Source organism: Scleropages formosus, chromosome 17 (assembly GCF_900964775.1).
Source record: "Scleropages formosus chromosome 17, fSclFor1.1, whole genome shotgun sequence".
In the NCBI taxonomy this organism is placed as follows: domain Eukaryota; kingdom Metazoa; phylum Chordata; class Actinopteri; order Osteoglossiformes; family Osteoglossidae; genus Scleropages; species Scleropages formosus.
Window position 1 is genome coordinate 19,387,169 of NC_041822.1, and position 27,272 is coordinate 19,414,440.

The 27,272-nt window shown below is 41.0% G+C and overlaps 2 protein-coding genes across 4 annotated transcripts; one reads left to right on the forward strand and one right to left on the reverse strand.

Moving 5' to 3' along the window:
- Positions 1-1,946: 1,946 nt before the first annotated feature.
- Positions 1,947-7,932, forward strand: plpbp (pyridoxal phosphate binding protein). Of its 3 annotated transcripts, none has more exons than XM_018758486.1 (9): positions 1,947-2,087; positions 3,170-3,277; positions 3,511-3,546; positions 3,646-3,721; positions 4,519-4,659; positions 4,794-4,936; positions 5,050-5,148; positions 5,640-5,834; positions 6,954-7,932. In XM_018758486.1, the coding sequence occupies exons 1-8, from the start codon at positions 1,998-2,000 to the stop codon at positions 5,787-5,789; spliced, it is 843 nt and encodes a 280-aa protein (XP_018614002.1). In that variant the 5' UTR covers positions 1,947-1,997; the 3' UTR covers positions 5,790-5,834; positions 6,954-7,932. The 3 variants fall into 3 exon arrangements, with proteins under 3 accessions (XP_018614002.1, XP_018614003.1, XP_018614001.1); XM_018758487.1 differs by having other exon boundaries at positions 7,186-7,932; XM_018758485.1 differs by lacking the exons at positions 5,640-5,834; positions 6,954-7,932 and having other exon boundaries at positions 5,050-5,633.
- A 256-nt stretch (positions 7,933-8,188) lies between these two features.
- Positions 8,189-12,692, reverse strand: tmed4 (transmembrane p24 trafficking protein 4). The gene is made up of 6 exons (XM_018758488.2): positions 12,316-12,692; positions 11,449-11,549; positions 10,839-10,964; positions 10,352-10,498; positions 9,418-9,563; positions 8,189-8,718 (listed from the first exon to the last, which is right to left on the reverse strand). The coding sequence occupies exons 1-6, from the start codon at positions 12,476-12,478 to the stop codon at positions 8,466-8,468; spliced, it is 936 nt and encodes a 311-aa protein (XP_018614004.2). The 5' UTR covers positions 12,479-12,692; the 3' UTR covers positions 8,189-8,465.
- Between the last annotated feature and the right edge of the window lie 14,580 nt (positions 12,693-27,272).

Genomic DNA, 27,272 nt, shown 5'->3' on the forward strand with positions numbered 1-27,272 from the left:
TCAAACTGTTAAACATCACTTTTTAACATTCAGCATTGTAGTGGCCTGTAGTCAGTCTCTACTGCCTGTGTGGTTTTTTTTTAAGTGATTAAGTACTTTCAGTTTGTAGTTTGCTTGAAATTAAAGCACGGTGGTGTGGGGTTACACATTTATGGTAATAACTTTATGTTCCAGTTAAGCCCCATTCTTCTGCATTGCTAAGTGCTTCATTCAAATGTACCTGGATGTTGTTTGCAGTTGGTAGTTTAGTGGTTAAGGTGTAATGAAGAAGCCAGTTTGTCTATGGTGGCTCTGCTATATAGTAAAAAATTTATGGATGCTATATAATTTTGCAAAACACTTGTTTTGGAGAAATGTTAGGCCCTTTATCATGGAAAATATTGCTTGGTTACCTATCTTAAACATTAAAATTGCATTTGCCACTTCAGAGAAGTTTCCACAACAATTCTGCTGCCGGAACTTATTACTCAAGCAGTTGTGGCAATCAATGTAGTTCGAAAGGGAAACAGATTTTATATATGTTGTCTTTTTCTAAAAATTGAGAATTATTCACATTTAAAATGGTCAAAGTCCCTTAGAGCAATGCTGCCTTTCAGTGTGGGTGCTGCTATTGGAGGCTTTTGGTGTCTGCAGTGATGGCATGGTAACATCCCTAACAAGAAAGCTTAAACTTTAATACTTGCCTATGGCTCAATTTCACGCAAGCAGAGGGAGATGTCCACAGCATGATCAAAGACCTCATTCTGGATTATTAGAGCGCTGCAGCAAGACACGCACGCTCCAATACGTTGATACATGCAATTTCAATAAATGCATTTAATCTGCATGTATTGAGCGGGGTTACATCGTGTATAACTGCAAGAAGTTTGAATAAGATTTCTCGGAAAATGAGTGATGACGTCAACGCTAAATGAAGTGAAATTGGCCAATCCCGAAGTTTGTGGGCGTCCCCTAATCAAGAACTGCCAATCACAGTCTCACTACCACGCAGTCACAGAAACGTGAGATTTGTCTGGAGTACGATGACAGCAAAATGACACTGCGTTGGTTAAGTGGATTTCCAGGTTTTACAAGCTTCGGACTGTTCCCTACGTCGCTGGTCTATTCTCATTCTCGTAGTCTAGAGTTCATGAGTTTGTTTTTTCCTACATCCGATCCGTTGCCAGTTATGCTTACATTTTGTTTTGTACACATATAAACTATGTGTATTCCTTTGAAAAAAGTATTTTCAGAGATCAGCTGTTATCACACGATGCACTGTTTCATTTCGCAAGAGTATAGAGAACAAAAAGCATTTAATAAGTATAATCCTTCACTCGCGTATACAAACATAAAATGTGTGCGCTATTAGCTCGTGCAACACTCACGCAAATCTTTACTTTAGCGAAAGACATCTCTTTGGAAAATATTAGTGATTTAAAAGCTACATTAAAGTTTTATATTTACCAAGCCGAACACAAGTGTACATCACTGCTTCCTGCAGACTAGCACCAACGTCGGACATTTGAAATAAGTCACTCAATTCCTTAAACATCCCTAAACCCCTCCCGATAATACAGGGAACCAATAGTAACACAGAAGCGCTTACGTATAGAACCAATGAAAACTTTCCATCTTGCACGGCCGCGCAGCCCCCGAAAGAGGACCGCTCCATAACTTAAAATAATCCAGCATGCAAGTAACTCTTTTTTTTCCTTTGTTATTAAACATTTCAAACACTCACAATACAAGAGCATTATTCTAGAACAATCAAACCTAGCCGGGGGAAATTAAATATTGAAATTTCTTTTTTTATTTATTTATTTAAATAAATAAATACTTCAATAACCAGAGTAATGCATAAATTATATCATCGGAACTCCTCCACGTACGTACTTAAAAATCAGTTTACGTAGCAGAACGAATTCACTGATTGGCTGGGGGCCCTGTCAGTCTGGGACGTCGTGATCGCTGACGATGACGCAGGACGTTTTAGAGAGGGGACCGTGTAGGGTGCTATGTGGAGAGTAGGGATGTCGGAGGAGATCGGTAAGGCGCTGCAGGCTGTCGTGGATCGGGTGAGGCAGGCAGCCGCCCGTCGACCGCAGGTTTGTATACTACATTTTACAGCATTTTACTTTTTAAAGAATATGCGACGCACCGACGTCACTGTTCGCGCTTGCGTCTCAAGTTTTTCATTACGTAAAATCGGCTGTAACCTTTGCTTTGGCTGAAGTATATTAACGCAACGGAGTAAGTTCGAATAGATTTCTTAAGCAGCGCTACTGACGCAGGACGTACCATGAAGTTAGTACTATTTCAGGGAATCTGACGACTCGCACGGCGGACCCTGCTTGGAAGTAGTTTGCGTGAGCGATTTGCAGCGCGTGCTTCGCGCGGGTCCATCCCCCGCTCGCGACCCCCCCCCGCGCCTGAGTGACGTCAGCACGCGTGAGCGCGGCGCGAGGCGTGACTGTTTGCGACAACTGGCAACCTGGCCTGCAGCGATGGATGTGTGGGATTAATCATGTAGTTATTGCACGTGCCTCTTTACGTAGATTTGAGCGTTGGTCCCGTTTTTAGTTGGTGTTTATTATTATTGTTGCTGTTTTTAATCAGAAAAATAACAATCATTGTCAAGATTACCACAGCAGAACTGGGACTTGTCACTTAAACCTATGACATGGTGACAGTTATAGCAGATCACTCTCTGCTGTCCCTGTTCTTACATTTATATTTCATTAGTGATAGCCCATGTTCCAGACAATATTTGTATTTCCTGGAAGAGTAGCGTGAGCCTGTCTCTGGCAGCACTGCCCCTCTCTGTTCAGATGTACACGTCGTATTGCAAAGGATTCCCTAAACAATTTGTCCACTCTTATGATTTCATCGTTATTTACTGGGTGCCTTTCTTCAAGGTGATCTACGGTGTTAGTTTGTACGTGACTTGTACATACTCATCGATAAATGACTTGTATTGATTTACGCATCAAGGTATTCTTACTGAATAAATTGAGGGTGAGAACCTCGATCAAGGGTACTACGGCAAGAGTGGAGATTCGAACCGGTTTCCTTCAGATTGCGAGGAAGAAGCCCCATCTGCTTCCCCACCTGGTGTCCCTATTAGTCTGTGTAGATCTGCAGGTATAGGCAGTTTTGCCCAGCTCTGAGAGACTGCTCTGCCCTACAGACACTTCCACTTGTCAGTCCGCGGCTGGTGGCCGTCAGTAAGACGAAACCACCCGAGATGGTGATCGAGGCCTATCGACAGGGGCAGCGCAACTTCGGGGAGAATTATGTGAGTGTCCCGTTTAGAATTGCTACGGTTTGAGCTTCCTAATAAAACATTTATCGATTGTTTTGATCTTCTGTTCAAGATGCATCACCTGATCGCAACGAGATGTTTAGTGCAACTCATGTAGTGTGTTGTTGTTTTCCTGTACTGTAAATTCGGCCCCTTTTTTTTTTTTTCGTTTTTGAAAAAGTCTGCATTTTACTTGGTTTCCTGTGCTTTTTTTCCTTCACTGTCAGGTCAATGAACTTGTAGAAAAAGCCTCCAATCCTCAGGTAAATAGTTTTATAATATTTTGAATTAAACATGTTGTTGGGTACATATGCAGTTCATGTGATGCATGTTTATAACATGTGCTGATCTGTACTCTTCAGATTTTGTCATCGTGTCCAGAAATCAAGTGGCACTTTATTGGGCACCTACAGAAGAACAACGTCAACAAACTCCTGGGTGAGAACATCTGACTCTCTCTGCCTTCTGCTCAGTAATGGCCTGTGCTTGTTCCTCTCACCACTGGTGCCCTTGAGATGCTGATTCCCTTTGTCTCGCTTTGGTGGTTGAATCTGGTAAAATAAAGATTGCATTTTTGCCTTAAGTGTAAATGATCAGCAAAAGACATATCTGAAGCAGAGCTAAGACCTCTGGCATACTGAAATATGTTTCTGTTTGTCTTTATTACAGTCAGTGTTTGGGGATGTGAAAAAATGCATAATTTCATATTTTGCTTTTAAAGCACTAGTGGCAGTTCTGTGAATTTTTCTTCCCCCCCCCCTCCAGCATTGTTATGGCAGTCACAATGTATTAGTATAGAAATATAAATACTGTTTGTCATGTCTACATTTTTGTCTGAATAACATGGTTTTGCTTTGTTTGGCTGCAAGCCAGCCCTAATTTAATTTTTATATTGTTCTGCAATGCAAATTTATTCATATACTGTGACCCCAAAAAAAAAGACTGCTGCAATTTTTCTCCTGTATTTTATGCATGAAAAGTAACTAGATTCCCCCCCTGTTTTCTTTCCCATGTGTTCATTTATTGAAAAAAATTGATAGATTTGTTCTTTTTTTCTTTGGTATGATTTTAAATTTCTGGTTTAAATCATGAAGTGGCTGTAAATATTCATGAAGTAAACCAGTTATATAAGCATTTTGAGTCACATTTTGCAGATTTTCATGCTTTTCTTCTTTTTCTCTCCCAACAATATATTTCTTTTTCAATGTCCTACCCCCCCCCCCCCCCCATCACAGGGGTACCAAACCTTTTCATGGTGGAGACAGTGGACTCTGTGAAGTTGGCAGACAGGATCAATAGCTCCTGGCAAAGGCTGCGGGCAGCCAACAGTCAGCAATTAAAGATCATGGTTCAGATCAACACCAGTGGTGAAGACAGTGAGTGTGATGTGGTTATTTCCTTAAATGTCTCTATAGATGTTTATGGACATATCAGGGTGATAATTATATCCTACACACCTCTATATGTTTGTGGTCAGCTTTGTCGTCAACTAGTCTCTCTCTCTTTCCAGGTAAACATGGGTTGCCCCCTGAGGAGACTGTGAGCACTGTCAAACACATTGTGTCCCAGTGTCCTGCCCTGCACTTCATGGGCCTCATGACTATTGGCCGATATGGCTATGACCTCAGCCAGGGCCCCAATCCAGACTTTCAGGTTTGCACTCTTGAACTATGTGAATGCTCACAGAGGCAAAATAGATCTCGGTGTAAGTTCACACAGTCTTAGTCCTTTACCTGAGGTTCACATGTGTTTTGCGTGTTGCGCAGATGCTGCTGAGCTGTCGGCAGGAAGTGTGTGACAACCTGCAGCTCCCCATAGAGGAGGTGGAACTCAGTATGGGGATGTCTACTGACTTTGAGCACGCAGTGCGTCTCGTACCTTCAGCCGTCACGAATGTGCACTTATTGTTAGCTCTGCTTGTCAGTAACACACAAACACAGTATGAAATCATTTCCTCTCGCCAAGTCAACCTGTTTTCATGTGCACGAGATCAGTATTTTGTACACGCATCATTAAATTTAGGGCCTCCATCCAGATCAGCTTTGATTTGTACAGCTTTATATTTTTCAGCAGTCTCCTCATACCTGCTGCTTTGTACCGTTGTTATTTGTTCATTTGACTGACATGTTTCTCCAAAGCAACTTGCAGTTAGGTGTGTACACTAAGATACTCACCATTATGCAGATGGGTGATTAATGCTGTTTGTGTTCAGGATAAGTATCTTTAAGGTTCTACAACAGGAACAGGGATTCAAACTTGAGTGTTAGTGTAATCGTTACCATCATTACACTATCTGCAACATCACATAATTTGCAAAGTGTTAATGTGTTTTCTTCTCTTTAATCCCATTATTCAGATTGAAGTGGGCTCCACCAATGTGCGTGTGGGTAGCACCATCTTTGGCGAAAGGGATTATCCCAATACACCCAGCCCTGAAAAGAGAAGGGTTGTGGTGGATGAAGAGGCTGCTGGGAAGCTGCAGCACCTAACAGTGAAAGAACAGTGATCACTGGGCTCTGTTCATGCAGAAAAATGAAGAGAAAACCAACAGGTATGCCAAAAGGCAATCCTCAAATTCCAGACTTCTGGTGGACCCTTTGAACTACCAGATCTCTACAGAGATGATGTTGAGATTCGGTCGCGAAGTGCTGCTGCTCATACTGGTTGAAGTCTGCGTTACCCTTCCCTTACCCTAAAATTCATTCCTTATGGACCTTCTGATGAATTACCTTTTATCGTTCTTCTACTCTTGCCCTGGGTTACATAAATGTTGGTCAGTTTGCTGTCCTGGCCCCTCGAACCTACAGCAGATGGTGTGATGATTCAGTCAGCCCCCCCCCCCCCCCCAGCCCACGTGGGTCTGCACCAACCAGTCGTAAATCTTGACCCAACTAGGCACAGTCCTTACCTTCACGTCATTTTTTTATGTTATGTAAAAACACTTACATAAATGCTCTGCAGAAATGCTGAACACAAACACATTTAATTGAGATATAAATAGGTACAGAAACAGAAGGAGAGCGCTGTTTTTCCTGCTTCACACCTCCTTGGACTTCCCTGTTTAGCCTGAGGGGTCTGTTGATCAGTGGTTGACACTGCAGGAGACTGACATACTGGTATACGGTATGTGAAAACACTATACATAGAATATTATTGTTTTAAATCATACAGTAATTGTGTTCATATACTATTAATTAGTATTTAGGTGACACGTCTGTCAAAGGTGACCAAATGGTAGATGCATTACACCTCCATGCAGCAAAGCAGTGTAACACACACATTAAGTGCAATTTAGATTCCATAGTTCTCTTAAAATGCATGTCTTTGGACTATGGGAGGAAACCAGAGCACCCAGAGGATGCCCACTTGAACACTGGGAAAACATGCAAACTCCACACAGACTGAGCTGTCTTCAAACCTACAGATCAGGAGTTGAGTCTCCGGTACTATCTGCCGTGGCGCCCACATCGACAGTCCGTAGCTATTTGGTATATTCCTCACGTAATCCTGTGTTGCACCCCGTTTTTGTCTACGTGGTCTTTACATGTGATCTGCTTTGACTTTTAGTTGAGGACTTTGTTCCCTTTTTTTTTTTTTTTTTTTTAATGGAAAATCAGAGTATTCAGCTGCTTCTACTTCCCTGGTATAATAATTTCAACGTCTTCTCCAGGAGAGCTGGAAAGGGGGCTGGTCCTATAGCCGAATTACAGAACTGACCAGCATCTCTGTGTGGATGTGACTGGAATGGTGCTCAACAGAGGAAGGGGAAAAAAACATTATTTTTTATTTTTTTTTTTTTAAAAAACAAAAACTTAACCTGTCTATTTGTGGAATTAATGTGTACATTTTTAAACTGTAATTGTTAAAACTGTTGTACTGATTCTAAGTATCTGTATTTTCAGACTGCTGTGTTGGAATCCTCTTCTCATGGTTTGCCTTGTACATAGATTCCTAGGGTATTCTGTGAGAATCACAGGAAAGGGATGGAATGAATATGAAAGGATGGAGTCTGTTGAAAATGAACACTTTTACTAATGACAATCAAGTTCTGATCCATCCAGGGACAAGGGGGCTGTACTGGGAAAAGCCACGGTGACAGCTGAGCTTGCTTCAGCTTACATGGAATTTGAGAACAAAGAGCAACAACACGAGTTACTGACAATGTTGAAATTTACTATAAAATTGATGGTGAAAGTTCTATAAACTGGATTGATTTCAATTTTTGTCATTGTCCATGTGGCTGTGTTCTTTTACACTAGTTATGTGTATGTACATATTTAGTTCTAACTGCAGTGTAACAGTTCTCACACTTGATTGTCTTGGGTAAACCAATTATTAATGAGCTGTGACATCTACAGTTGAGCCAAAACCTTTTCACCAGTGTTTGATTTTGAAAGGACAAAATCCAGTAGAGAGAGTGATTTGTCATTGGTTTGGTTTAAAGAATTGTGGAAAAGAGAATAAAGAAGTTAGTTGTCAAGGGTCTGTTTACTGGTGTTCTGCTAGATGGTGTTAACTTTGTTTTATCTGCCTCCCCACATTGCGCCGTACAGGTGCCCCAGATTCTTGTGTTTGTGCTGTGTGGAATTCTGGGATTTGGTCTTAAGGAGAAGAGGCACATCAGACTAGAGCGTTGTACTTTGTTCAAAATTCCCTAATCCACCAGGATATGAAGATTTTTGTCAATCTTCAACTGGTTTTAAGCAATTAAATCTACAAGAGTGGTAAATGTTTGAAAATTTTTTTCCCCCCAATGTGGTGTTTAACACTCTAGGAATCAGTTCACAAATGTGAGAAGTTAGTGACTGGAATGTGTACCTGGGGTTCAACCCAAATTAAGCATACCACTGAAACTGAAAAACGTCCTTTTCCAGGGATCTTCTGCTACTGCTAAAATCCAGCAGAAATAACCACTCTCCTCCTACTGCAGTAGGGTGTGAAGTTTATTCCACTCACAATCATTACTGTCCAATTTGTTACACCACATACAATCAGTGCAGGAGGATCAGGAGTAAACCTATGCCTGCAAACATGATTTATTACTACAGAGAAGATTCAGAACACACTTTTTGTTTTGAAAAGTTGTGGAGTAATACACTGTTGCAGCTGATTCACATTGGTTTGGTCTTAAGCAATCTGTCACTGGTAGCTTTGAGAAACCGTTGCTGGGTTAAGTAGGCTGTTAAGGTTTGTTGTCTTGTGGTCCAGGTGGCTTCGCTGTGCTATCGCTGCACAGGACAGACTGCTGCAGACTAAACTGTATTGGTATCAGAGTCCCCCCGTACAGCATATTTGGGACATAGTATTTGGCTTGATTTCCCACCAGCAACTCTGTGTCTGACAAAACTTGCAGTCCTTGAAGAACGAGGACTTTGGATCCCGATTTCCATTGGAAAGTTGTTCTCCCCTCCGCTCCAGCAAAACGTGACCAGTGCCTACAAAAGCAGGCAATACAGACAACTGTATTTCAGAGAAAAGATGCTCCTTATTAGAAAAAAAATTAAACATGGTCCCCCTTAACAGTGGGATGATGTTCAATAGTCATCTGTTTTTCTGTTGCATAAAAAGGGCTTCTTTTCATGAAGCTTAAGGGAAACAATGCAGCCCAAGTCTGAGCTTTGTATCCAATGTACTGCATGTAGTGTTGGGATGGCAATCGGCTTCCTTTTGGAAAATTCCAGACAGCTTGAGCAATGACACACCACTTATGCCAAGAAACTTACTGACAAACATCATCATTACTTCAATTTATTACCTGAATAAACCTTGACATAGACCACCTGTCAGCTATTTGTGATAAAACAAGATATGGAATATACATGACATTTTTGCTAAAAACCAAACATAAATTATGCTTTTCTACAGTAATAAAAGATCAACTCATCTTCTGCATGCCTGTTCCAAGTCTTGTTACAGAAATACTTTTTCATAAATTAGTTGAAAACCCTAAACTTTCAATTCAGTCCAAAATGTTAGTTTTATCCCAGGTATGAGTCTCATGGTGCACTTGTGTGTTAGTGTGAAAGTCATTTATACGTAGTGTGTGCGCGCCAGTCAAGTCAAGTCAGTCTGTGTGCATGTCTGCAAGGTGGGGGGGGTGGCGGGGTTGACATTCGGAATTGCGGTGCGCCTACACCAACTTCTTGGCCTCAAAGAAGCTCTTGAGGTGCCGCATCTGCCAGACGCCGGTGACAAGGAGGATGAGAGTCTGTGTGATGGACCACCAGAGCACTCGCTGGTTCGTGCTCTCGCTCGTCATCCGGAAACGCTCCTCCCGGTACTGACAAGCAAGAAGACAGCTCTATTACCATACTTCTCACCATCAACCAGATCCAGCTGTATACAGTTAACGCTCCTGGGCAAAATGCATTCCTCAGAATCATTTTATAATAAAAAAAAAAAAAACTCTGCAATCACTTTTAAATGTTATTTCTTTAACTTGTTCTCATGGTACCACACAAGAACTGCACTACAATGTAATTTTGGGGAAACAACTTTCCGGTTACGTACAGAATTCAAAATATATCGTGATTAATTAGTACTTATGAATATATTACATTTATTTATTTAGCAGATGCTTTTCTCCAAAGTGACTAACAGTTAACTGGGGTGTCTAGTCTTTTGACGTCTTCTGTACAAGACAACTACAATGTCTTTACATTGCATAAACTACCTTGACAAATTTACATTGCATAAAATTAAATTTACTGTTACTATTTACCCACAACTAACCTATAATTATTTACCCATTTATACAGCATAACAATGTAAAACTGCACTTACATACACACACACACACAGATAAATTTAGTCATCAATTCACCTGAAACATGTCTTTGGGCTGTGGAAGGAAACCAGAGGACCCAGGCAAACCAATAAAAAAAAACATACAAGCTCCACAACCCAATATCCAGGAGCTGTGAAGCACCAGTACTACCCAACACTGCACTGTGCTCATTGTACATTACATTATTAATGCTCTTCTAGTCATCCATGCAATGCGTCAATAACGGGGCAAGAGAAGTTTGACAACGCGTAGAAGTCCCAAATCCTTCAACCTAGACTTACCCGCTGGTAGTTCTGCTCTTTCTGGATCTGGTCCACCTGGTCCAGCAGCTGCCGAACTCGGAGCTGCAGCTCAGTGAGCTTGTCTTTGGCCGCAATCTCAGGATAGTTGTTAGTGTGCTCCCCAACTTGGATGTCAAGGTGTACTCTCTTTGGAGGAACAACAATGGTATTTAGCTCTTTCCAGGTCTGCAGGATATTTTACATTTCCAAAATAGTAACTTTTAATAATTGTACTTTTTGCTTTGAAAACCAACAAGCAATACAAGGGAGTGTTGTCCTCATGAGGACAATGTCACCTTGCACTCATGACCATTTTGCTTCATGTAACTAACAGTCACAGTAGACGACACCAGCTCTGCCGTTTCTGTGTCTTTATGCACCTGAATGTTTGCGTTAGAGTGCATTACACACACACACACACACACACACACACACACACACGCATCAATGCACCTGTGCTACTCCTGCTCTACTCCCCAACCCCTACCAGCTTTCCCCCTGCAAAGAGGGCCATCTTCGTGGAGTTGGAATGCAGGCAGATCTGGTGCTCGCCAGGGGTGTGGGATGTGAAGGTAAAGCGGCCGTCTGACCCATACTGCCGAGACAGAACAATCTAGAAAGAAAAATGAAAAGGGGAAGAAGTCAATAACAGATTCTGTTACCAGCTCTACAGCATTTCTGTAGAAATTAACCACACAGACTTCATTACTAACCATTCATTCTGATATAGACAATGCTCATTATATTTACATTTCAGAATTTTTCCTGGAAAAGTACAGGCCATAGCACCACTAAACAGAAGAACTATAGTCTAAATGAAGGATTTGACTATTTTTTTTCCCTCTCTCATGTTCACCAAACAATTGTCCAATATAGTCATGATGCTCCAGACCCTCTGTCACAAGCATGGGGCATAAAGCAGAGCACACGCTATCCCAGTCGATCAGAGGGCAAATCGCACACTAATTCGCTCACATGCATTATAGACTGTTATTTTTACCATCTACCTTTGTCTGTTACAGAACTATTGACCCACATACAGACTAAGAAGTCTGGAAACGCCCTGAAAAAACACTGGACGCAGGAAACCGACTCACCTTGGTGTCCGGGTCCTTAATCTCAACATGCATCCCAAGGCCAGGCGTGGAGGGCAGGAAGGACCCTGTCTGTTTGTCCCAGAGCTGGGTCCTGTACTTTCCTGTTTGGACAACAACACTGCCAGTCACAATTACCACTTCCATGACATAAAGCTTTGAGATCATGCCTGTTAAACAATGGATAACCATAACACAGTTACTCCTGTAATGTAACAAATGTATATATACATACATACATACACATACATACACAAAAAAATTACTAGGAAGGTGATTAGGGATCATCGATATTTGGATAAAGTTTTTATGCAGCTACTCGTGTGATGTACATTGCTGAAACTAACTCACTGTACTTAAATTAATCACAGGTCTGCAACTAAATCTCTTTCTGCTACTGTAAATTACGCAAACATTGTCTTTTCTATGAGATGTAGGTCGCTGGAGAAAAGCGTCTGCTAATATACATGTAAATACAAAGCCAATCAATCAGTCGATTTCTGTCAAACTATCTGACAATAGCGATGCTGTCTGCAAAACGGTGTGCCAAAACAAGCAATGGAGGGTGACGGGAGACAGCGACACGTGGCGCTGGCCAGGTCTCGCGCTCGCCGCGAACACCCACGCGCCGTCCTTACACAGATACTCTACTGTACGTCACATAGAAAGCTTACGCCTCACGACACATTAATTATGTAACGTGCCTAATTACTGCAGCGAGAATCTTTGTCCCTCGGCTCGGACACAGCACGCATTGAAATAATCGACATCAGCGAGGAGGACCGCTTGTTTTGTTTTGTTACTTTGTTTTTCCGTCGTATGTATTGGCTGCATTTTTTATTTGTTCCGGCGTCGCGCGCGCGCGCTCACCGATCACCATCGTCTCGTCAGGAATCTCCTCGATGAAACATTTTTTCTCCGTTTCGCCGATATGAAAGTACAGCGCGCGGCCTGTGGAGATGCAGGCGAGCAGGAGCGCACAGCCGGCCCAAGACACGCCGACTGCGGGCATGTTGCGGGACAAGACTGTCATCCAGCGACGCAGCGACGCCACTCTCTCGCGGCTTCGCCTTCCGCCTTCGGCCAGGTGCTGCTGCCGGACTGAGAGCGGTACGATTGTTTAGTCGCCCCCTACAGGACAGGAGGCTGCCGGCTCAATACACGGCGCCTTTTCACTAACGGTCGTTTCAACACGTTAAAACCCTACACAAAAATATATGTATACCGTATTGTAAGTCCTTGATTAAATGGATCGTAAGAAAATTAAGTCACGGTGCCTCCCGAAGTCTCAAAGCTGTTCGGCCGGACCGATGACTCCGATCCGAAACACGAAAAACGAGTGTCGGGAGTCCGAATAACGGGGGATGAGGTGCGTACTGACTTTTCCTGAATGGTTATAATCGATCAAAGCAGTTTGCGCCACATCCAGCAGGAGGCGGTAAAATCAAATCAAAGTCTCAGAATTAAAAGTAAGAGGTAATTTCGAAGGAAAGCTGCAAGTAGCGACGCCAACGGAGCCCGGAGCAGCCGGTAAAATGCGTTATCAAATCCCCTTTTCATAGAAAAGTACTGAGAAGACGTATTGGATCGTAGAACTTTTATAAACTCCAGTCGACCTCGTCTTTGCTTTTCAAACGAAACATAAGGATCTGTGTGAGACAACTGCGTGTTATGTACATTTTAACTTATTTAAGTCGCCTGTAATGTAGGTTTTTTTTTTTTCTTTTTTGCGCAAGGTTTTTAGATGGTATCGTCTTAGAGACAGTAAATCTTTGCATTATGGGCCGCAGACAGGAGACGTGCTTGGCATGAAGAGCACTCTAGTTAGAGCAGCTGTGGGGCAGTTATGCAACGGCAGTGACCAGTTTAGACCAGGCTGAACCTGCCGCGGACAGAAACGAGAGCGGGAAGCGCCGGAGCGAAGCGCGCGGGAGTAGCGCGAGAGGTGCGGTCCTGGTAGAGCAGCATTTTTCACCCCTTGCCATTTAGAACAACATTGCTTGCAAACGTATCATTTCGTGCTGTTATCTGCATTTCTGCTAGACTCGCAGACATCTTCTAATAGGATGAAAAACGAGCGAACTGCGGTTTTATTGCGCCACAAACGGCATCATCTTTAAAGTAACACTGACTGACGCAGTTACGCGATGGCGTCAGAACTACTCGATTTTTCAAAATCACAGGGGGCGACGCGTTTTTCTTTCTTTCTTTCTTTGAGCTGTAGTTTCGTTTCAGCCAAATATTCAGCAATGTATGCACTGTCATAGGTGTGCTAAAGGACAAGTCTGGGCTGAATTAAACGCCAAATGGTCAACTTGAAAAAGACAGAATATGCTCAGGTGATTCTTCCCTGAGGAAATGGCGTTGCTGATCCCCCAGTGATTGACCATTATCACTTAATTGAAGGACAGTGCTGAAGCCCAGGTACTTTAACTTAAGACCCATTATTTTCTCACCTACTTATCCAGTAAAACATGAGCCCATCCAGCTCAAGAGTTGTCACAGCCTGTTCTTATGCAGTCTTCCTAGCCTGGGTCACCTGGATTCTCACAGCCCATTGCTGCCATTATGTGCAATTTCACTAAGTAGCGTGTCCATGTAAACCGCTGCAACTTACAACATTGTCTCTTATTACAGGCCAGTGTTTACGATAATTTGGAAATGTCTTACTTCTAAATTATGTATTTTGTTGTAATTGAAGAGGCTGGTAATTGTTTGGGTGTGTAATTTCTGTGGGAACTCTATAAACACTTGCATTAGAAACCCTGGGGCGTTTTGCAAGACTGGTTTTGTTAATTGGGGAAAGAGTGGTCTGAATTCGACTAAAACCCAAGTATTATGCTATTTTCTAACCCTAGAACAATTTATAAGTGGTAATTTAAAATTTGAAAGATCAGATTACAGTCACAAGATCCTGGTCTCTTGTAGGTCACACACATACTCAACATGTAGTCTGTCCTTGTTAATATTCACAGTTGATTGTATTTCTCTCCATGGCTGATAGACTTTTTTTTTTTTTTTTTTTTTTTTTTTAAAAAAAACTATTTAGCATTAGATTTGCTACACCCTTTGGTCATTAGATAAATATGTGGGCCTATTCATAGTGGATTTTGTTCCTCTCAGCGTCTCATTGGCCAGATATGTGGGCCTATTCAGCTCCAGATTTTGTTTTCCTCTTTGGTCAATGGAGCGGTCACCTCTTGTTCCTTTTTTGAGAGAAAACAATTCCTCATGAAAAAATGCGGTTGTGGCATTACATTGATGTCAGTGGGTTTTTCTGTCTGCTATTTTTCAAAGTTACAGATCTTTCTTTGTGTGTCCAGAAAGACATTTACCAGATAGCGAGAACTTTTTTTTTCCCCCTAAACCCTCTTGTTTCAGAATCATTAATACGAAGGACATGAAATTTGCATGGAACAGGTGAGAAAAATAAAATTGTTCCTCTTCAAAAATTTTCTGAAATGTAGACTGCTCAATGGTGTATTTTGTACATGAGACAGGTGTATACCAAACTATAATTTTCCTGTTCAGTATTTTCAAAATAAACTATGGGATCTATTTGAAACTCCTCTGTTTGTTTACATTTTCCAGGGGAAAACCCTATCTGAAAGCTTTGTGCAATTATCTAAAATATGAGGTAACTCATGCATTATTGTTTAGTACTCAAAACAACAAAAATAATTCAGTGGCTATAGGCAACTGCAGTTAATGATCTAGATGTTTAAGCAAAGTTTTCCAGCCCAGTTCCAACCAAGGTTTCTTCTGCTGTGGCCTTGAGTGACCTTAAACTACTGACCTGTTTGAATAAATTGGAAAACTGCTAAGTGGTTTTGAATTTGAAGTGCACTGTAATTTTGCAGGCTGTTCAGCAGAAGAAACATGTGGGAGGTCAGAAGAAAAGAATATGACTCATTTGCTGTATGATTTCAGGATTTGTACAATATCTGCATAAAGCTTTATGTTGCTTCTTGTTCAGATCATTTGCACTCATTGCAAGCTGCTGCTGGTGTTGGCCTTGGGCCATTCTATTCACTGCTGTTGGGAGTGACTCCACCCAGCATACACCACCCCATAACCTCACTGGCCTAGGTCCCAATACTACAGTCCCCTCTCCCGTGTTCTGAATGAGCTCCCTGATCCGGCGTGCCTCTGCTGCTATGTGTAATGTTCCAACTCTCAGGGTGTAATTGCTCTGCAGCAACTTGCCTAACTTCCCCCAGGTCAAAGTCTCCTACCCTACAGTCTACCCTATAGAGTTTCTGCCGGCCCCCAGCCTATAATGATGATGAAGCTAAAATTCCGCAGATTTTGAAGTTTGTGGACAGTACTATTTTTAAGGGGTTAGCCACTAAATAATAGAACTTAATTTACCTTGGAATGACAAGGATAAGCAGTTTTATAGGATTTTTTTGTATAGTTATTAACTCATCATTAACAGATGCCTTTTCATGGTTTACCATTTATACTATAGCAGCTTGAACAATTCTGGGCAGGTACCTTTCTCAAGGATCTTACAGCAAGAATGGGTATTTGGGGATATTGCCTTATACAAATCAATCAAACTACATGTAGTCCCTAATGTCATCCTCCAGCATTAAATATACTTTTAAACAGGAGGATCTGAGGAACCCTGCAAATGTGTGGGAATTTTTTTTTTTTTTTTTTGAAATTCATATTAATATAAGTAATTTCAGAAGAGAGAAAACATGTTTATAAAACAATTATGGAGTATAGCCTTTAATAAAAGAGAAACCCATAATGAATTCTTACCCATATGACTGTAAACATGCTCTGCATATGGAAAGGTAAAGCCTTCCATTTCACGCTGTTCGAGTCTTCAGACCTTGCAAGGACTAAATTCTTTTCCTGGTTTGTAGTAATTTTTTTTTAGCAAATTCTTAGAATATGCACATGGATTTTGGTAGTCAATGAAGCCATACCCTATGCAATTCAGCGAAAAAAAATGTATTACTTGTTGTGCTGAAACTTTAGCAGTGTCAATGTGCTGTGCTAGAACTTACAAGACTGCAAGTAACAGCAACACTTTATATAGCAATCACATGCTATTGTAATGAGGGGCTGCCTTCCAGGCTTGACAGTTAACACATAGGTCTCTGAAATTGCAAGTCTGTGATATGCTAGTTGATCCTAAGGGAGAAAAGAGGCTTTGTGAGAAATATTCCACATCTTATCATATGAAGTCTTTGCATTGCCTAGAGCCTGTTAGCTTTTCTTTGTCTTTCTGGCTTTTTCTGTATTAATCACTTTAAAATGTCTCTACTGTTTCTGAGGAGATGGTGTTTTAAAAATGGAAAGTTAAACTTTCTTTTGAATCTTACATGCTTGATCCAAGTTACATATGGTTTAATAGGCTGCTACAGAGTAAAGGAGAAGAATTTTGCATAAAAGTTGAGATTAAATCAGTAACCTGTAGGTTTTCAGTTAAAGTCTCAGGACACCTGCTGCAGGACCTATGAAGAGACTAAACCCACATTTCTCCAGTGAAATATCCAGCTGTATTTTATCATTTTTTCCCATGTGTTGATCTTCCAAGTTGTCTCTAAATGTGTGCAGTAATGTGCTGGAAGGCGAAACAGCAGCATTCAGCAACTCAAATCTGTAACTTTGTGGTTGCAGGTCAACTTCTTTAAACCACCACACCTTCTCCTAGTCCATTGGAATAGTACTGCCTAAATAGTTCTGCTCACCGTTTTGCTCTTGAGAAGTAGTTAATGAAATTGAAAATTATTTAAGGTACAATGTAAACATAATTACACTCTACAAATAATAGAATAATGCCCATTTTACATAAATTGTACTACATAATTATTTAGGACATTTAATATGGTAACAGAAGCCATTTGAATTGTTTCAATACGTTTTAAATCACTGGCTGTCACAATGTTTATTACTGTGGTATTCAGTGTGGAATGTAAAAACACCTCAGAAAAGGTGTTTTGCTTCTGAAGCCGTGCCATCGTGAGTGCAAGTAGAGTGAGTTCTGCATCGTTTTTTGAAGCTGGAGAAAACTCTTCTAGTTTTGCATGTTCTTAAAACTAGATTTTCACTTTGCGCAATGTAAATTATAATTTAATTAACCATAAGAAGTGGGTACCACAGCAGAAAAAGAGTACTTGTGAATCTCAGAGTGAGAAGTGGTGCGTCTGTGCATGTTCTATATATAAGCGTTGTTTACCGTGGCTAGATGGAGGAGTCAGGGTATAAACAATCCTCTCACTCATTCTGGAGGCCGAGTTTGTGTGCACCCGACGCAAGGTAATTTGGCCTGACTAGTTTGGCAGCCATAGGAATAATTGTGGACACACGTGGGTGAGACCCAGCAAACCACACTATTTCAACTGAGTGCCCTTTTCCTGTTTTGCTCTTCGTTTTGTACCAATTCAGACATCTAGGATGTGGGGGTTAGGAAGACTTGCAGCAGTCTGGTCATGGAAGCAAACCGACATGCACTACTGATATTTCTCGAAGAGGAAAAAGTGTAGTCACAGCTTTATTGCAACCCAACGAGACACAACACATGGGGAGGTCTTTAGCTGGACTGGAAAACATTACGACTGGAGGATGGCCTCTCAGCTGCATGGGCTGTTCTTAACTAAAAGTGTATGTGGTGTGCAACCGTTTTCCAGTTTTTTTTTTTTTAAATCTTATTTATCCTTCTGACACATTTCCTTCAAGTTGCAGATATTTAACTCTTTAGCAACTGAATTAGATGAGCTGAGCTGACAACTGCAGTCTATGTCTTGTTCACAGAAATCCAGAACCTTTCATGTCTAAAAATGTATAAATGGATTAATCTCTACTATACTGGTAGTTACTTGTAGTCTAACATAAATATAAATAAAATTTTAATTACTATTGGTTTATTTCCAAATTACAGATTTTTACGCTAAAGCTTTCATACTTGGGGCAGTGAGCTATTATCAAGAAGCTTTTCCTGGAACTTAAAACATGTAACATACTGTATGTTTCATGTTCCCATTAAACTTTAATTGAGGAATTAGTGTAAAGAAAACAAAGTAGTAGGAGGTAGCTTGGTGGTGTTAATGGTAAAAATGATTCTTTTACCATAGGATTGTAGGTTCAAGTTCCAGAATTGTAACTGCTGCTGTATCCTTTACTGAGGTATTGCTTATCCTAGGTCATATTACTCCTTTAAGTGGTTGTGCAAAAAGAGTGCGAAAAGAGCATTGTAATACTCCCAGACTTTTTTTTGTACCAAAAGTGGAGTATGCCACTGATGATTTCAAAGCCCTGTAAGACTAACATAACTATCAATAAATAAAAAGTAATGAAATAACAAGGCAACATTAAGTTTTTTGGACACCACCTTTGTGCTCCTTCTGCATTACCAAAATAGCCAAATTAATTTCCCCAGTAAGAATATAAGTAAATATACCCCTTCATGAATGGGCAAATCATTGTAAGTCACACACACATTGTCTGAAACCGCTTGTCCCATGTGGGGTTGCGGGGAGCCGGAGCCTAACCCGGCAACACGGCATAAGGCTGGAGGGGGAGGGGACACACCCAGGATGGGACGCCAGTCCATCGCGTGGCACCCCAAGCGAGACTCGAACCCCAGACCCACTGGAGAGCAGGACCTGGTGAAACCCACCGTGCCCCCCTCATTGTAAGTCATTTAATATATAAAACTAATATAAAACTAACACTGTCAGTTGTCTTGGACAAAGGTGTCAGCTAAATGAAATGAATGCAAATTTAAGCCCAAACTAATAGAAAGTTATCATTTCACATGGTTTTATGGGTTGGTTTGCATTTGGGGGGGGGTGTGAGGAGTTTAGACTTATAGGTGGATGTGCCCTATTTCAGCGTAATGGGCTTGTTAATGAACACAGTGTGAAACATAGGAACATCCTGTATCTGTCTGTGGGCACGTGGACTCAAGTCTGCTGATGGAAGTAAACTAGCCCCGGGCCCCTGGTGCCAAGCTAAACTGCCCACACCCCGCTCTCACCACCTACTATTTTAAACCACTTGTGCCAGTGAAAGGTGAGAACCACAGCTATAAACACTGTTCCCTTAAACATGTAAAATACAGTAGCATGGTTGTAAAGTTGGCCAACAGAAATAAAATACTCAACTGCAGTTACTACTGCTGCTTTAAAAAAAAATCACTCTGACAGGAGAAGTAATCTTGACTTCATAAATAGAAATTCCTAAAATGCAGAATAACTATTGTAAAATAATATTACCCCACACACACACATCTTCTGAACCGCTTGTCCCATATGGGGTCGCAGGGAACCGGAGCCTACCCGGCAACATAGGGCGTAAGGCTGGAGGGGGAGGGGACACACCCAGGACGGGACGCCAGTCCGTCGCCAGGCACCCCAAGCGGGATTCGAACCCCAGACCCACCAGAGAGCAGGACCCGGTCCAACCCACTGCGCCACCACACCCCCATAATATTACCATGTTTATCAATATGTGATGCTGCATGCTCTTATTGAATTCCTCAAAGAAGAAAAGAAAATATACAGCAATGTGGTATTGATGATCACAAATGTTCATAATTTTTTCAAGCACTGAAAATATAAATAGGACATTACATTTCTACATTTACATTAACTTTAATGGGACAGCTGGGATGTCCTGAGTTTCCACTTAGGAGAGGTCAGAGGTCAGCCAGGGAACTGCCTGGTTCCTGCTGACCGCACTGTCACATGCCAACATGCAGACTCCTGCTTAAATGCAAGGGACTGAAAAATAAATAATTTGGAAACGGATGCCGTCAGCGGTTTGGAAAGTAACATCATCTATGGTTCCGGTGGGTTTCAGATGACTTGCATGAGCTGTGAAGGCCAGAGTTGAGTTTACAGAAAGTTTGCTATTATTAGTGTATTAGTAGTTGATATCTAATCCATGAACCGGTTGTTGGGGGGGGTCTGGGCTTATAACTGGAGGAATGCTGCTTCAAGTCACAAGAAAGGTCCTGGCATTTTGCCCTTGAACAAAGTCCTTAACTTTGATTTATTCAAGTTCAATATCTTCCTGATTTCATTCAGTACAGTTTTGATTATAGTTCTGTTTTCAGTAATAGTGTTAACTATCGATATAAATATGAATGCGAGTACTTTGTGTAAACACAGCTGTTCAGCATGGACTTGTAACCAGAAGTTTGCCAGTTGAAGCCCCAGTCTCTGGTATTACCCTAGTACCACTATTCAAGGCACGCTTTACTGCTCTATTAAAATTCCCTGCTGTATAAATGGGTAAAGTATTTTAAGTAACTTTAGAAAAAAAAAAGCATCAGCCAAACAGCTAATAAAATAATACCAAAAGAAGAAAAACACATTTTACGAAAAGTTAGTGGGTTCTGCCGACCATTCCCACTCCTTGTCCATTAATACACCTTTGTATTTAGTGGAACAGTTGGAGTTCTGTGCAACAGCCATCAGCCTCCTGTGATTCTAGGCACAAGTGGCTTCAGTTCCACACTTTAGCTGCTTAAACCCTACAGTATCTGCTTCCACTGCCTGATTCCCATGATCTCACAGAAGACATGGATTCTCTCACCACAGCGGACAAGACAGTCACACTTTCGTGGGACAAGTCAATTTTGTGATTGATCCGTGTTGATAAACAAACCGACTCAAACGTACACTGTTGTTGCCTGGCGCCACAAGAACTAAGCATGGTAATTACTGGCCTATTGTTAAGTAAGATGAGCCCACTGTGAGAGAGAACGGGAGAGATACTGTTAACATTTCACTAAGAGGAAACTTGGTAATACTGTAAACATGTAGAAGAAAACACATTTGAACCATTATCTCACCACAGACAATTTGTGGTGGTGACATCTAAACAGTTCTAGGAGTGAGACACTGTAGCTGAGACTTTTGGTTGAGGGAATCGGTGCCAAAACAATGCAACAGAGCCTTCCATTCAATATGAGGGCATGGCGAAAAGCCATGATAGAAAGTATGGAAATTAAGGAAATTTATGGCATCGCTCATGTGCTGCTGATGCTGTGATTGAAAGGGAGAGGATGCCTTACTATAAAGTTGATTGCTATCATAATTTTAAACTTCTCTTATTGGTATAAAGGGATATGCTGTCAAGGCTTAATTCTGTACAAGTTATGCTTTCTTTGGTAGCACTTTCCCCCCCATTTAATTACTTCTCTAATTTGCACATTCTGCTTTCACCATGTTACCTCTATACTGCTGGCGGGGGGGGTCAGTGTAGAGCGAAGTCATCTTTTAAGTTGTTTTCATCTCTTTTGGAAGAGAAGCCAGTGGTACTTTCCTTTGGCCTGTAAACAGCAAAAAACAATTCAAGACAGGAATTCATGCATCGAGATGCGTGATCTGTGGGAAATTAGGTTCTGGAATGTTTTCTGGAATGTCCAGGAATGCCTCTGCCATGAATGTGAATTGCTGCAATGAAATACAGCATCTTAGGCTGCAGTGGTTAAAGGATTCGCAGCCAGTTTTGTGTTCCTGTAACCAAGGTATTTGAACTGCTGGATTGGTTCAGTAGACAAGTAGCCTTTTATGAAATGCAAGCAGAAAATGCCTTTCAGCTCAGACCGCAGCTGTACTCTATAGTATTGAACTATTTACTTACCAACTTACCCTTTCGTGACACACTGAGAGAATGTTAAGACAGCACAAACGACAAAATAAGGATTTTTTTATTGGTTTCATCCATCCAAAGGTTTGCTGGGAGTTACGCTGTTCTTCCTGTTTCAGATTTGAAGCATGCCACCATGACAGCTGGGGAGGGGTGAACACAGGTGCATACCTTTCCCAATGTATGTACTGTACGTGGTGCACATGCTGCAAGTTTTATCAGGCAATGTAATACACCCGAAAGACAATGCCATGTGACTGATTTCCCCTGTACTTCTGCAGGTGTCCTGCTGATTGTAGATATTGTTCTGAGCAAGTCGGCCTCAGACGCTTCGGCCTCGCCATGAGGGTGCAGGGAAATTTCTGTTCCCTGGGCCTTTTAACCACCAGTGGTAATGGTGGTACAGAAAACTTATGAACTTCCCTATTGTGGGGTGCAGCCTCAACCTCCTGATAATCAAAAGCTTTTGGTCTGACTGATTAAGATACCTAACTTTGCTGCCAAGATTTGATGTCTCAATATCATACCAAGTGAAAGCATTTATTCTAGCAGCTAGAATTGTGTCATCATCCCATGTCAGCATTAGGGAGCTAATGTACATTGTGTTCTGATTATGACATTCAGTGTGTGCGGCATTGCGACACTGCGCTAAACATTTTGCAGGATTGAGTAGGTTGTATGTTAGTTTTATGCCCTGACCTGATCCTTCCAGTCTGTATCAGGAGGTTTTTTTTTTTTAAAAAAAAAAAAAGAAATATTATCATTTACTTGCTTAGCAGACACCCATTTTGAATATCTAAAGGGAATTGGGTGCTTTACCCCTTATGACTTTGTGGATTGTCACCTGCTCTGCATCTATGTTCCACACCCTTCCATGCACCCTTTAATAAAAGCAGATTTGCCAGGGAAGTTAACGATGCACCTATGGAAATTTTATGTTTGCATTCTAACACTGAAACCACAAGTGCACAGGCTGAGAATCTGCCCTCAGTGGGAATTTTGTGTTTGGGTCCCTGTGCAATTTGACCAAATTGCTCCTCGTAGAGTAAAATTCCACATAGCTGAATTGCCCACACGAAATAAGGTAAACTGAAAAGAATGTTGTGACACTTTGTGGCAGGTCTCAGCAAAACCTGTCCAAAGCTTTCCATCTCAGTATAAAGAGAGCAGGCTGCTCATTACATCCCAATGATAATGCACTACAAACAAAAGCTTTGCATTCTTTTCAGGGCCTTTGCTTGCTCAACCCAACCACTCTCACGAGGTACTGTAAGAGAAATACAGCATGGAGCCGGTTTATGCCTGTCTGTGGTTTTTCATGTCTCCAAAGTACTCAGATACCTCATTACTGGAAAAGCATCTCACAGCACCAGTATTAGGTAGAGCCAGGTTACTAAAAGAAAGTACTGCACAGAAGATTGAAATGGTCAGATTAAGCATTAAGAACTGATCTTTTTTCCCTCCTATTTTACTCATTCCCAACAATAATTCACAGTAATAGCAGATGATTATATTAAAATACCTTAAATGCAGAATTCATGAACAAAATTGTCTTCCCCTGAAGTATACCAGCTATAAACCATTTAAAAAAATAGTCCATATATGGGGGGGGGGGGAAGAAAAATCAGCTTGATCAAACCATATAAAAATAGACTTCATTACTTTACTATTTTCTATTTTATTTCAGTTTTACTATCCATGCATCCAAATTAGGCTTAAAATTTGACTTCTGGTCTTTGATTATAAATAGGCCTATATAATGATAAAGTCTGGCTTACATTACACACAAAACAGAGGTCTAAAAGAATTAAATATTTTCATTTATACTTACCTGACACTTTTTCCCAAAGCAAGTTCCAGTGTTAAGCTACCTACGGTACATTTATTATGAAGGCCATGCACTCGTGGCTGTTGCTTGTATGGCAGCTCATGCTTAAAGAGTCATTTTTGTAAAAGTATCCTTCCACATGGTGCAAAAAGTTTAACATCTATATACATCTATATCTTTTTATGACACATCTGAGGTATGAATAGCTGATAGGGTTATTATTATCAGTTACTGTTATTAATAGCTGATAGCTCTTATTACATAGATTATCACATACATAATATCTTATTATGTCACATGGTGCAAATATTTTGACACGTATGGTCAGGTATGAATAGCTGATATGCTTATTATCAGTTACAGTTATTTGTAGCTGATAGCTCTTATTATTACATAGATTATCACATACATAATATCTTATTATGACACACATGGTGCAAATATTTTGACACGTATGGTCAGGTATGAATAGCTGATACGCTTATTATCAGTTACAGTTATTTGTAGCTGATAGCTCTTATTACATATATAATATATATGTCTGTATATATTATTTAATAAGAGCTTATTTACTAAAAAAAATCAAAGGAACGTATTGAAACAGATAAGCCTATGAAAGTGGTGGGTAGAGATAAGATGCGCAGCCTGTCCTGCAACTGAAAACTCCTTTAATTTCTCTTATTTCTTCGATAACTCGAATATTTTCTGTTTCAGATAATAATGTGCCTTCATTTTCCCGTCCCTATGTGCAGCACTCAGCTTCAAACTGACTGAGTGACCGAAATATAGGATCTGTATTCAGAGTCAAAGCGACTTCACAGCTGCAGTCCGACACTGAGGTGACGTTTCTCACAATTGACCTCCCGTGAACAGCGCTTCCAACGTGTTCAAACACGTTTACACCGCGCACACACACACCTACTGCGCTCGCACTGCTCACGATACGATATGTAAAATTGATTAAATATTATCTTGTTGTTGTTGTTGCACCTTCTGTTGAGACAGGAAAAAATTCAGAGAAAACGACGGACTTTTACGATTAATTAATTTTGACCCGGTACCATAACCAGGTCCTAACTGAGCCCTGACCCGGTTTTGACCCGGGACATCAGGGTGTACCGCAGTAACAACGCCCTTGGACATGTCTCATACCCCTGGAGCTTGGCCCTCAGCCTGACCAAATATGGACGTCCGGGGAGGGGAGGGGAGGGGAGGGGGGAGGGTGACTCGCCATAGAAGATGACGTCAGAATCAGGTCTCCATAGAGCCAGGAGACATTAGGGTGTCACGCGGTGGCTGCGTGAGCCGGGCTGACCGACGGTCGCGGACAATAGCTGTAATTTTTAAAACAAACAGTTCGCAGGACTTTAAAGAAATATGGGGATCGACTAACTCGATATTTAAACTTTTAATGTATGAACGCTACTGTTGTATTCAGGGTTAAGCAATGCTTTAGTAATAAGCATTTATGGTATCCACAAGGATACTGACTAGGATTATTATATTATGATTATCATTGTACGGTGGTGTCGAGAAAACAAGTTATTCGGCAACACCTCGTGTTCCACGCTACAACGAATCCACGTTTAAATGTCAGCACCCTTACAATGCAATGTGTACAGCAGATCAAAGAAAATCAATTAAAACTTCTTTTAGGTACTGGTTATGAACATCAGCCTGGCTTTTTGTATACAAAATAATTTTGTGTATGCAGATGCCGGTGTTCTGCGGTGTTATTGCAGTCACAGTGTCAGGAGTTACTCCACTCATAAATTCTTCTCCTGATATTCTATATTTACAAGTTCCCTTTCCTCATTTATTATGGTCATTAAGTTATTTAAAATCAACAGATTATGATCTTTGTATCCTTTGACATACAATTACACACAGACAACCTGAGATAAGGGTTAGTATTAAGCTGAGTTAATATACAGCACCACAGAGAGCACTAGTGAATAGTGTGAGGACACTTCCTAGATACTATTTTTTACAAGACATTTGGTTCTCAGGTTTGAGCAGGAAATCAGCTGATGGGTTTTCCCAGCTCTTCTGCAGCTGTTCCCAGAGATTTACATTTATTAATTTAGCTGATACTTTTCTATAAAGTAACTGACAGTGTTAAGTCATCTACAATTATTCACCCGCTTATACAGCTGGGTATTCTTTTTCACTGGAGCAACTGAGAGTAAGTGTTTCACTCAAGGGTACTACAGCTGGAAGTGGGATTCAAACCTGTGACCCTTGGGTCCAAAGTCAGCAGCTCTAACAACAATGCTAACAGCTACCCCTGGCATAGGACACTTGTGTGTTGCTTTGCTTCCGCTCTTCTGTCTTATTCTTCTCATACAAGTAATGCCCAGGTGTATTCACCCTTTTCACTGGTGCTGAACAATGGAACCATTCAATGTATGATACAACATCAAAAACACAAAGAAAACAATATTTTAGGCTCAGGAGGCAACCATAAATGCACCAAAAGTGCAAAAGACCCCAAGTGAATGTTACCCGAGGCCTACTAGTAGCAGTCGGCAGCAGATAGTCAAGCAAACCGGGTAGTCTTTACAAAACCCTACATAAAAGTTTGAGAATTTCCTGAAGTCATGTCTGCCCAAAGAATATATCCATAAAAATATATCTTGTTTAGAGTTTAACAAGGTACTCTAATCAAGGCTACAACCATAAACCTGCTGAGACTTGAATCATAAAGAATTTAGTTACAGCTTTGGTATAAACAATGTGTTGCCTGTTTCCCCAGCAAGAGGAACCGGAAAAGACTTAATGTGATGTATCAATTCATATATGACCACACTTATTTATAAACCATGTTAACGCCAGCTGTATATAAACAAACTTTTTTTTAAACCAGTCACAGTCCTTAAAATGCCATGCAATGAGTTTAGTTCAATAGTTTCCACGTCTGAGGATTACATTAAACCGTTATCTGAATGTCTGAGGGTTAAAAAGGACTTTAATACTGTACCCAAGGCATAATTAATGGCACCTTACTGACTGACGAATTGATTTAATGAAATTTTCAGATAATGTTGTGGTTTGCATTTTTACATAGCTGCCCATCAGCCTGAAAGATTTTAACGACTGTCTTGGCACATGATGCAGAGGTAACTTGACAAAGCTTTGTCATATTATTGACAGTAATTTTTTTCTGTGTTCATTTGTGAAAATCGTCTGTTTCGACAGACAGCGGAAGTGGCGGGATGTTGGGACAACTGATGTTGTACTATTAACAGTTTACATATCTCTTCAGCAGATTATTAACAGAGTTCCTTTTATACGCCCAGGACACAATTTCTGCGCGGTAACTTTGCACCCCATTAGAAAACGTTGTGACGCGTCGCGGGTCCCTGATGGCCCGAACCCCCCC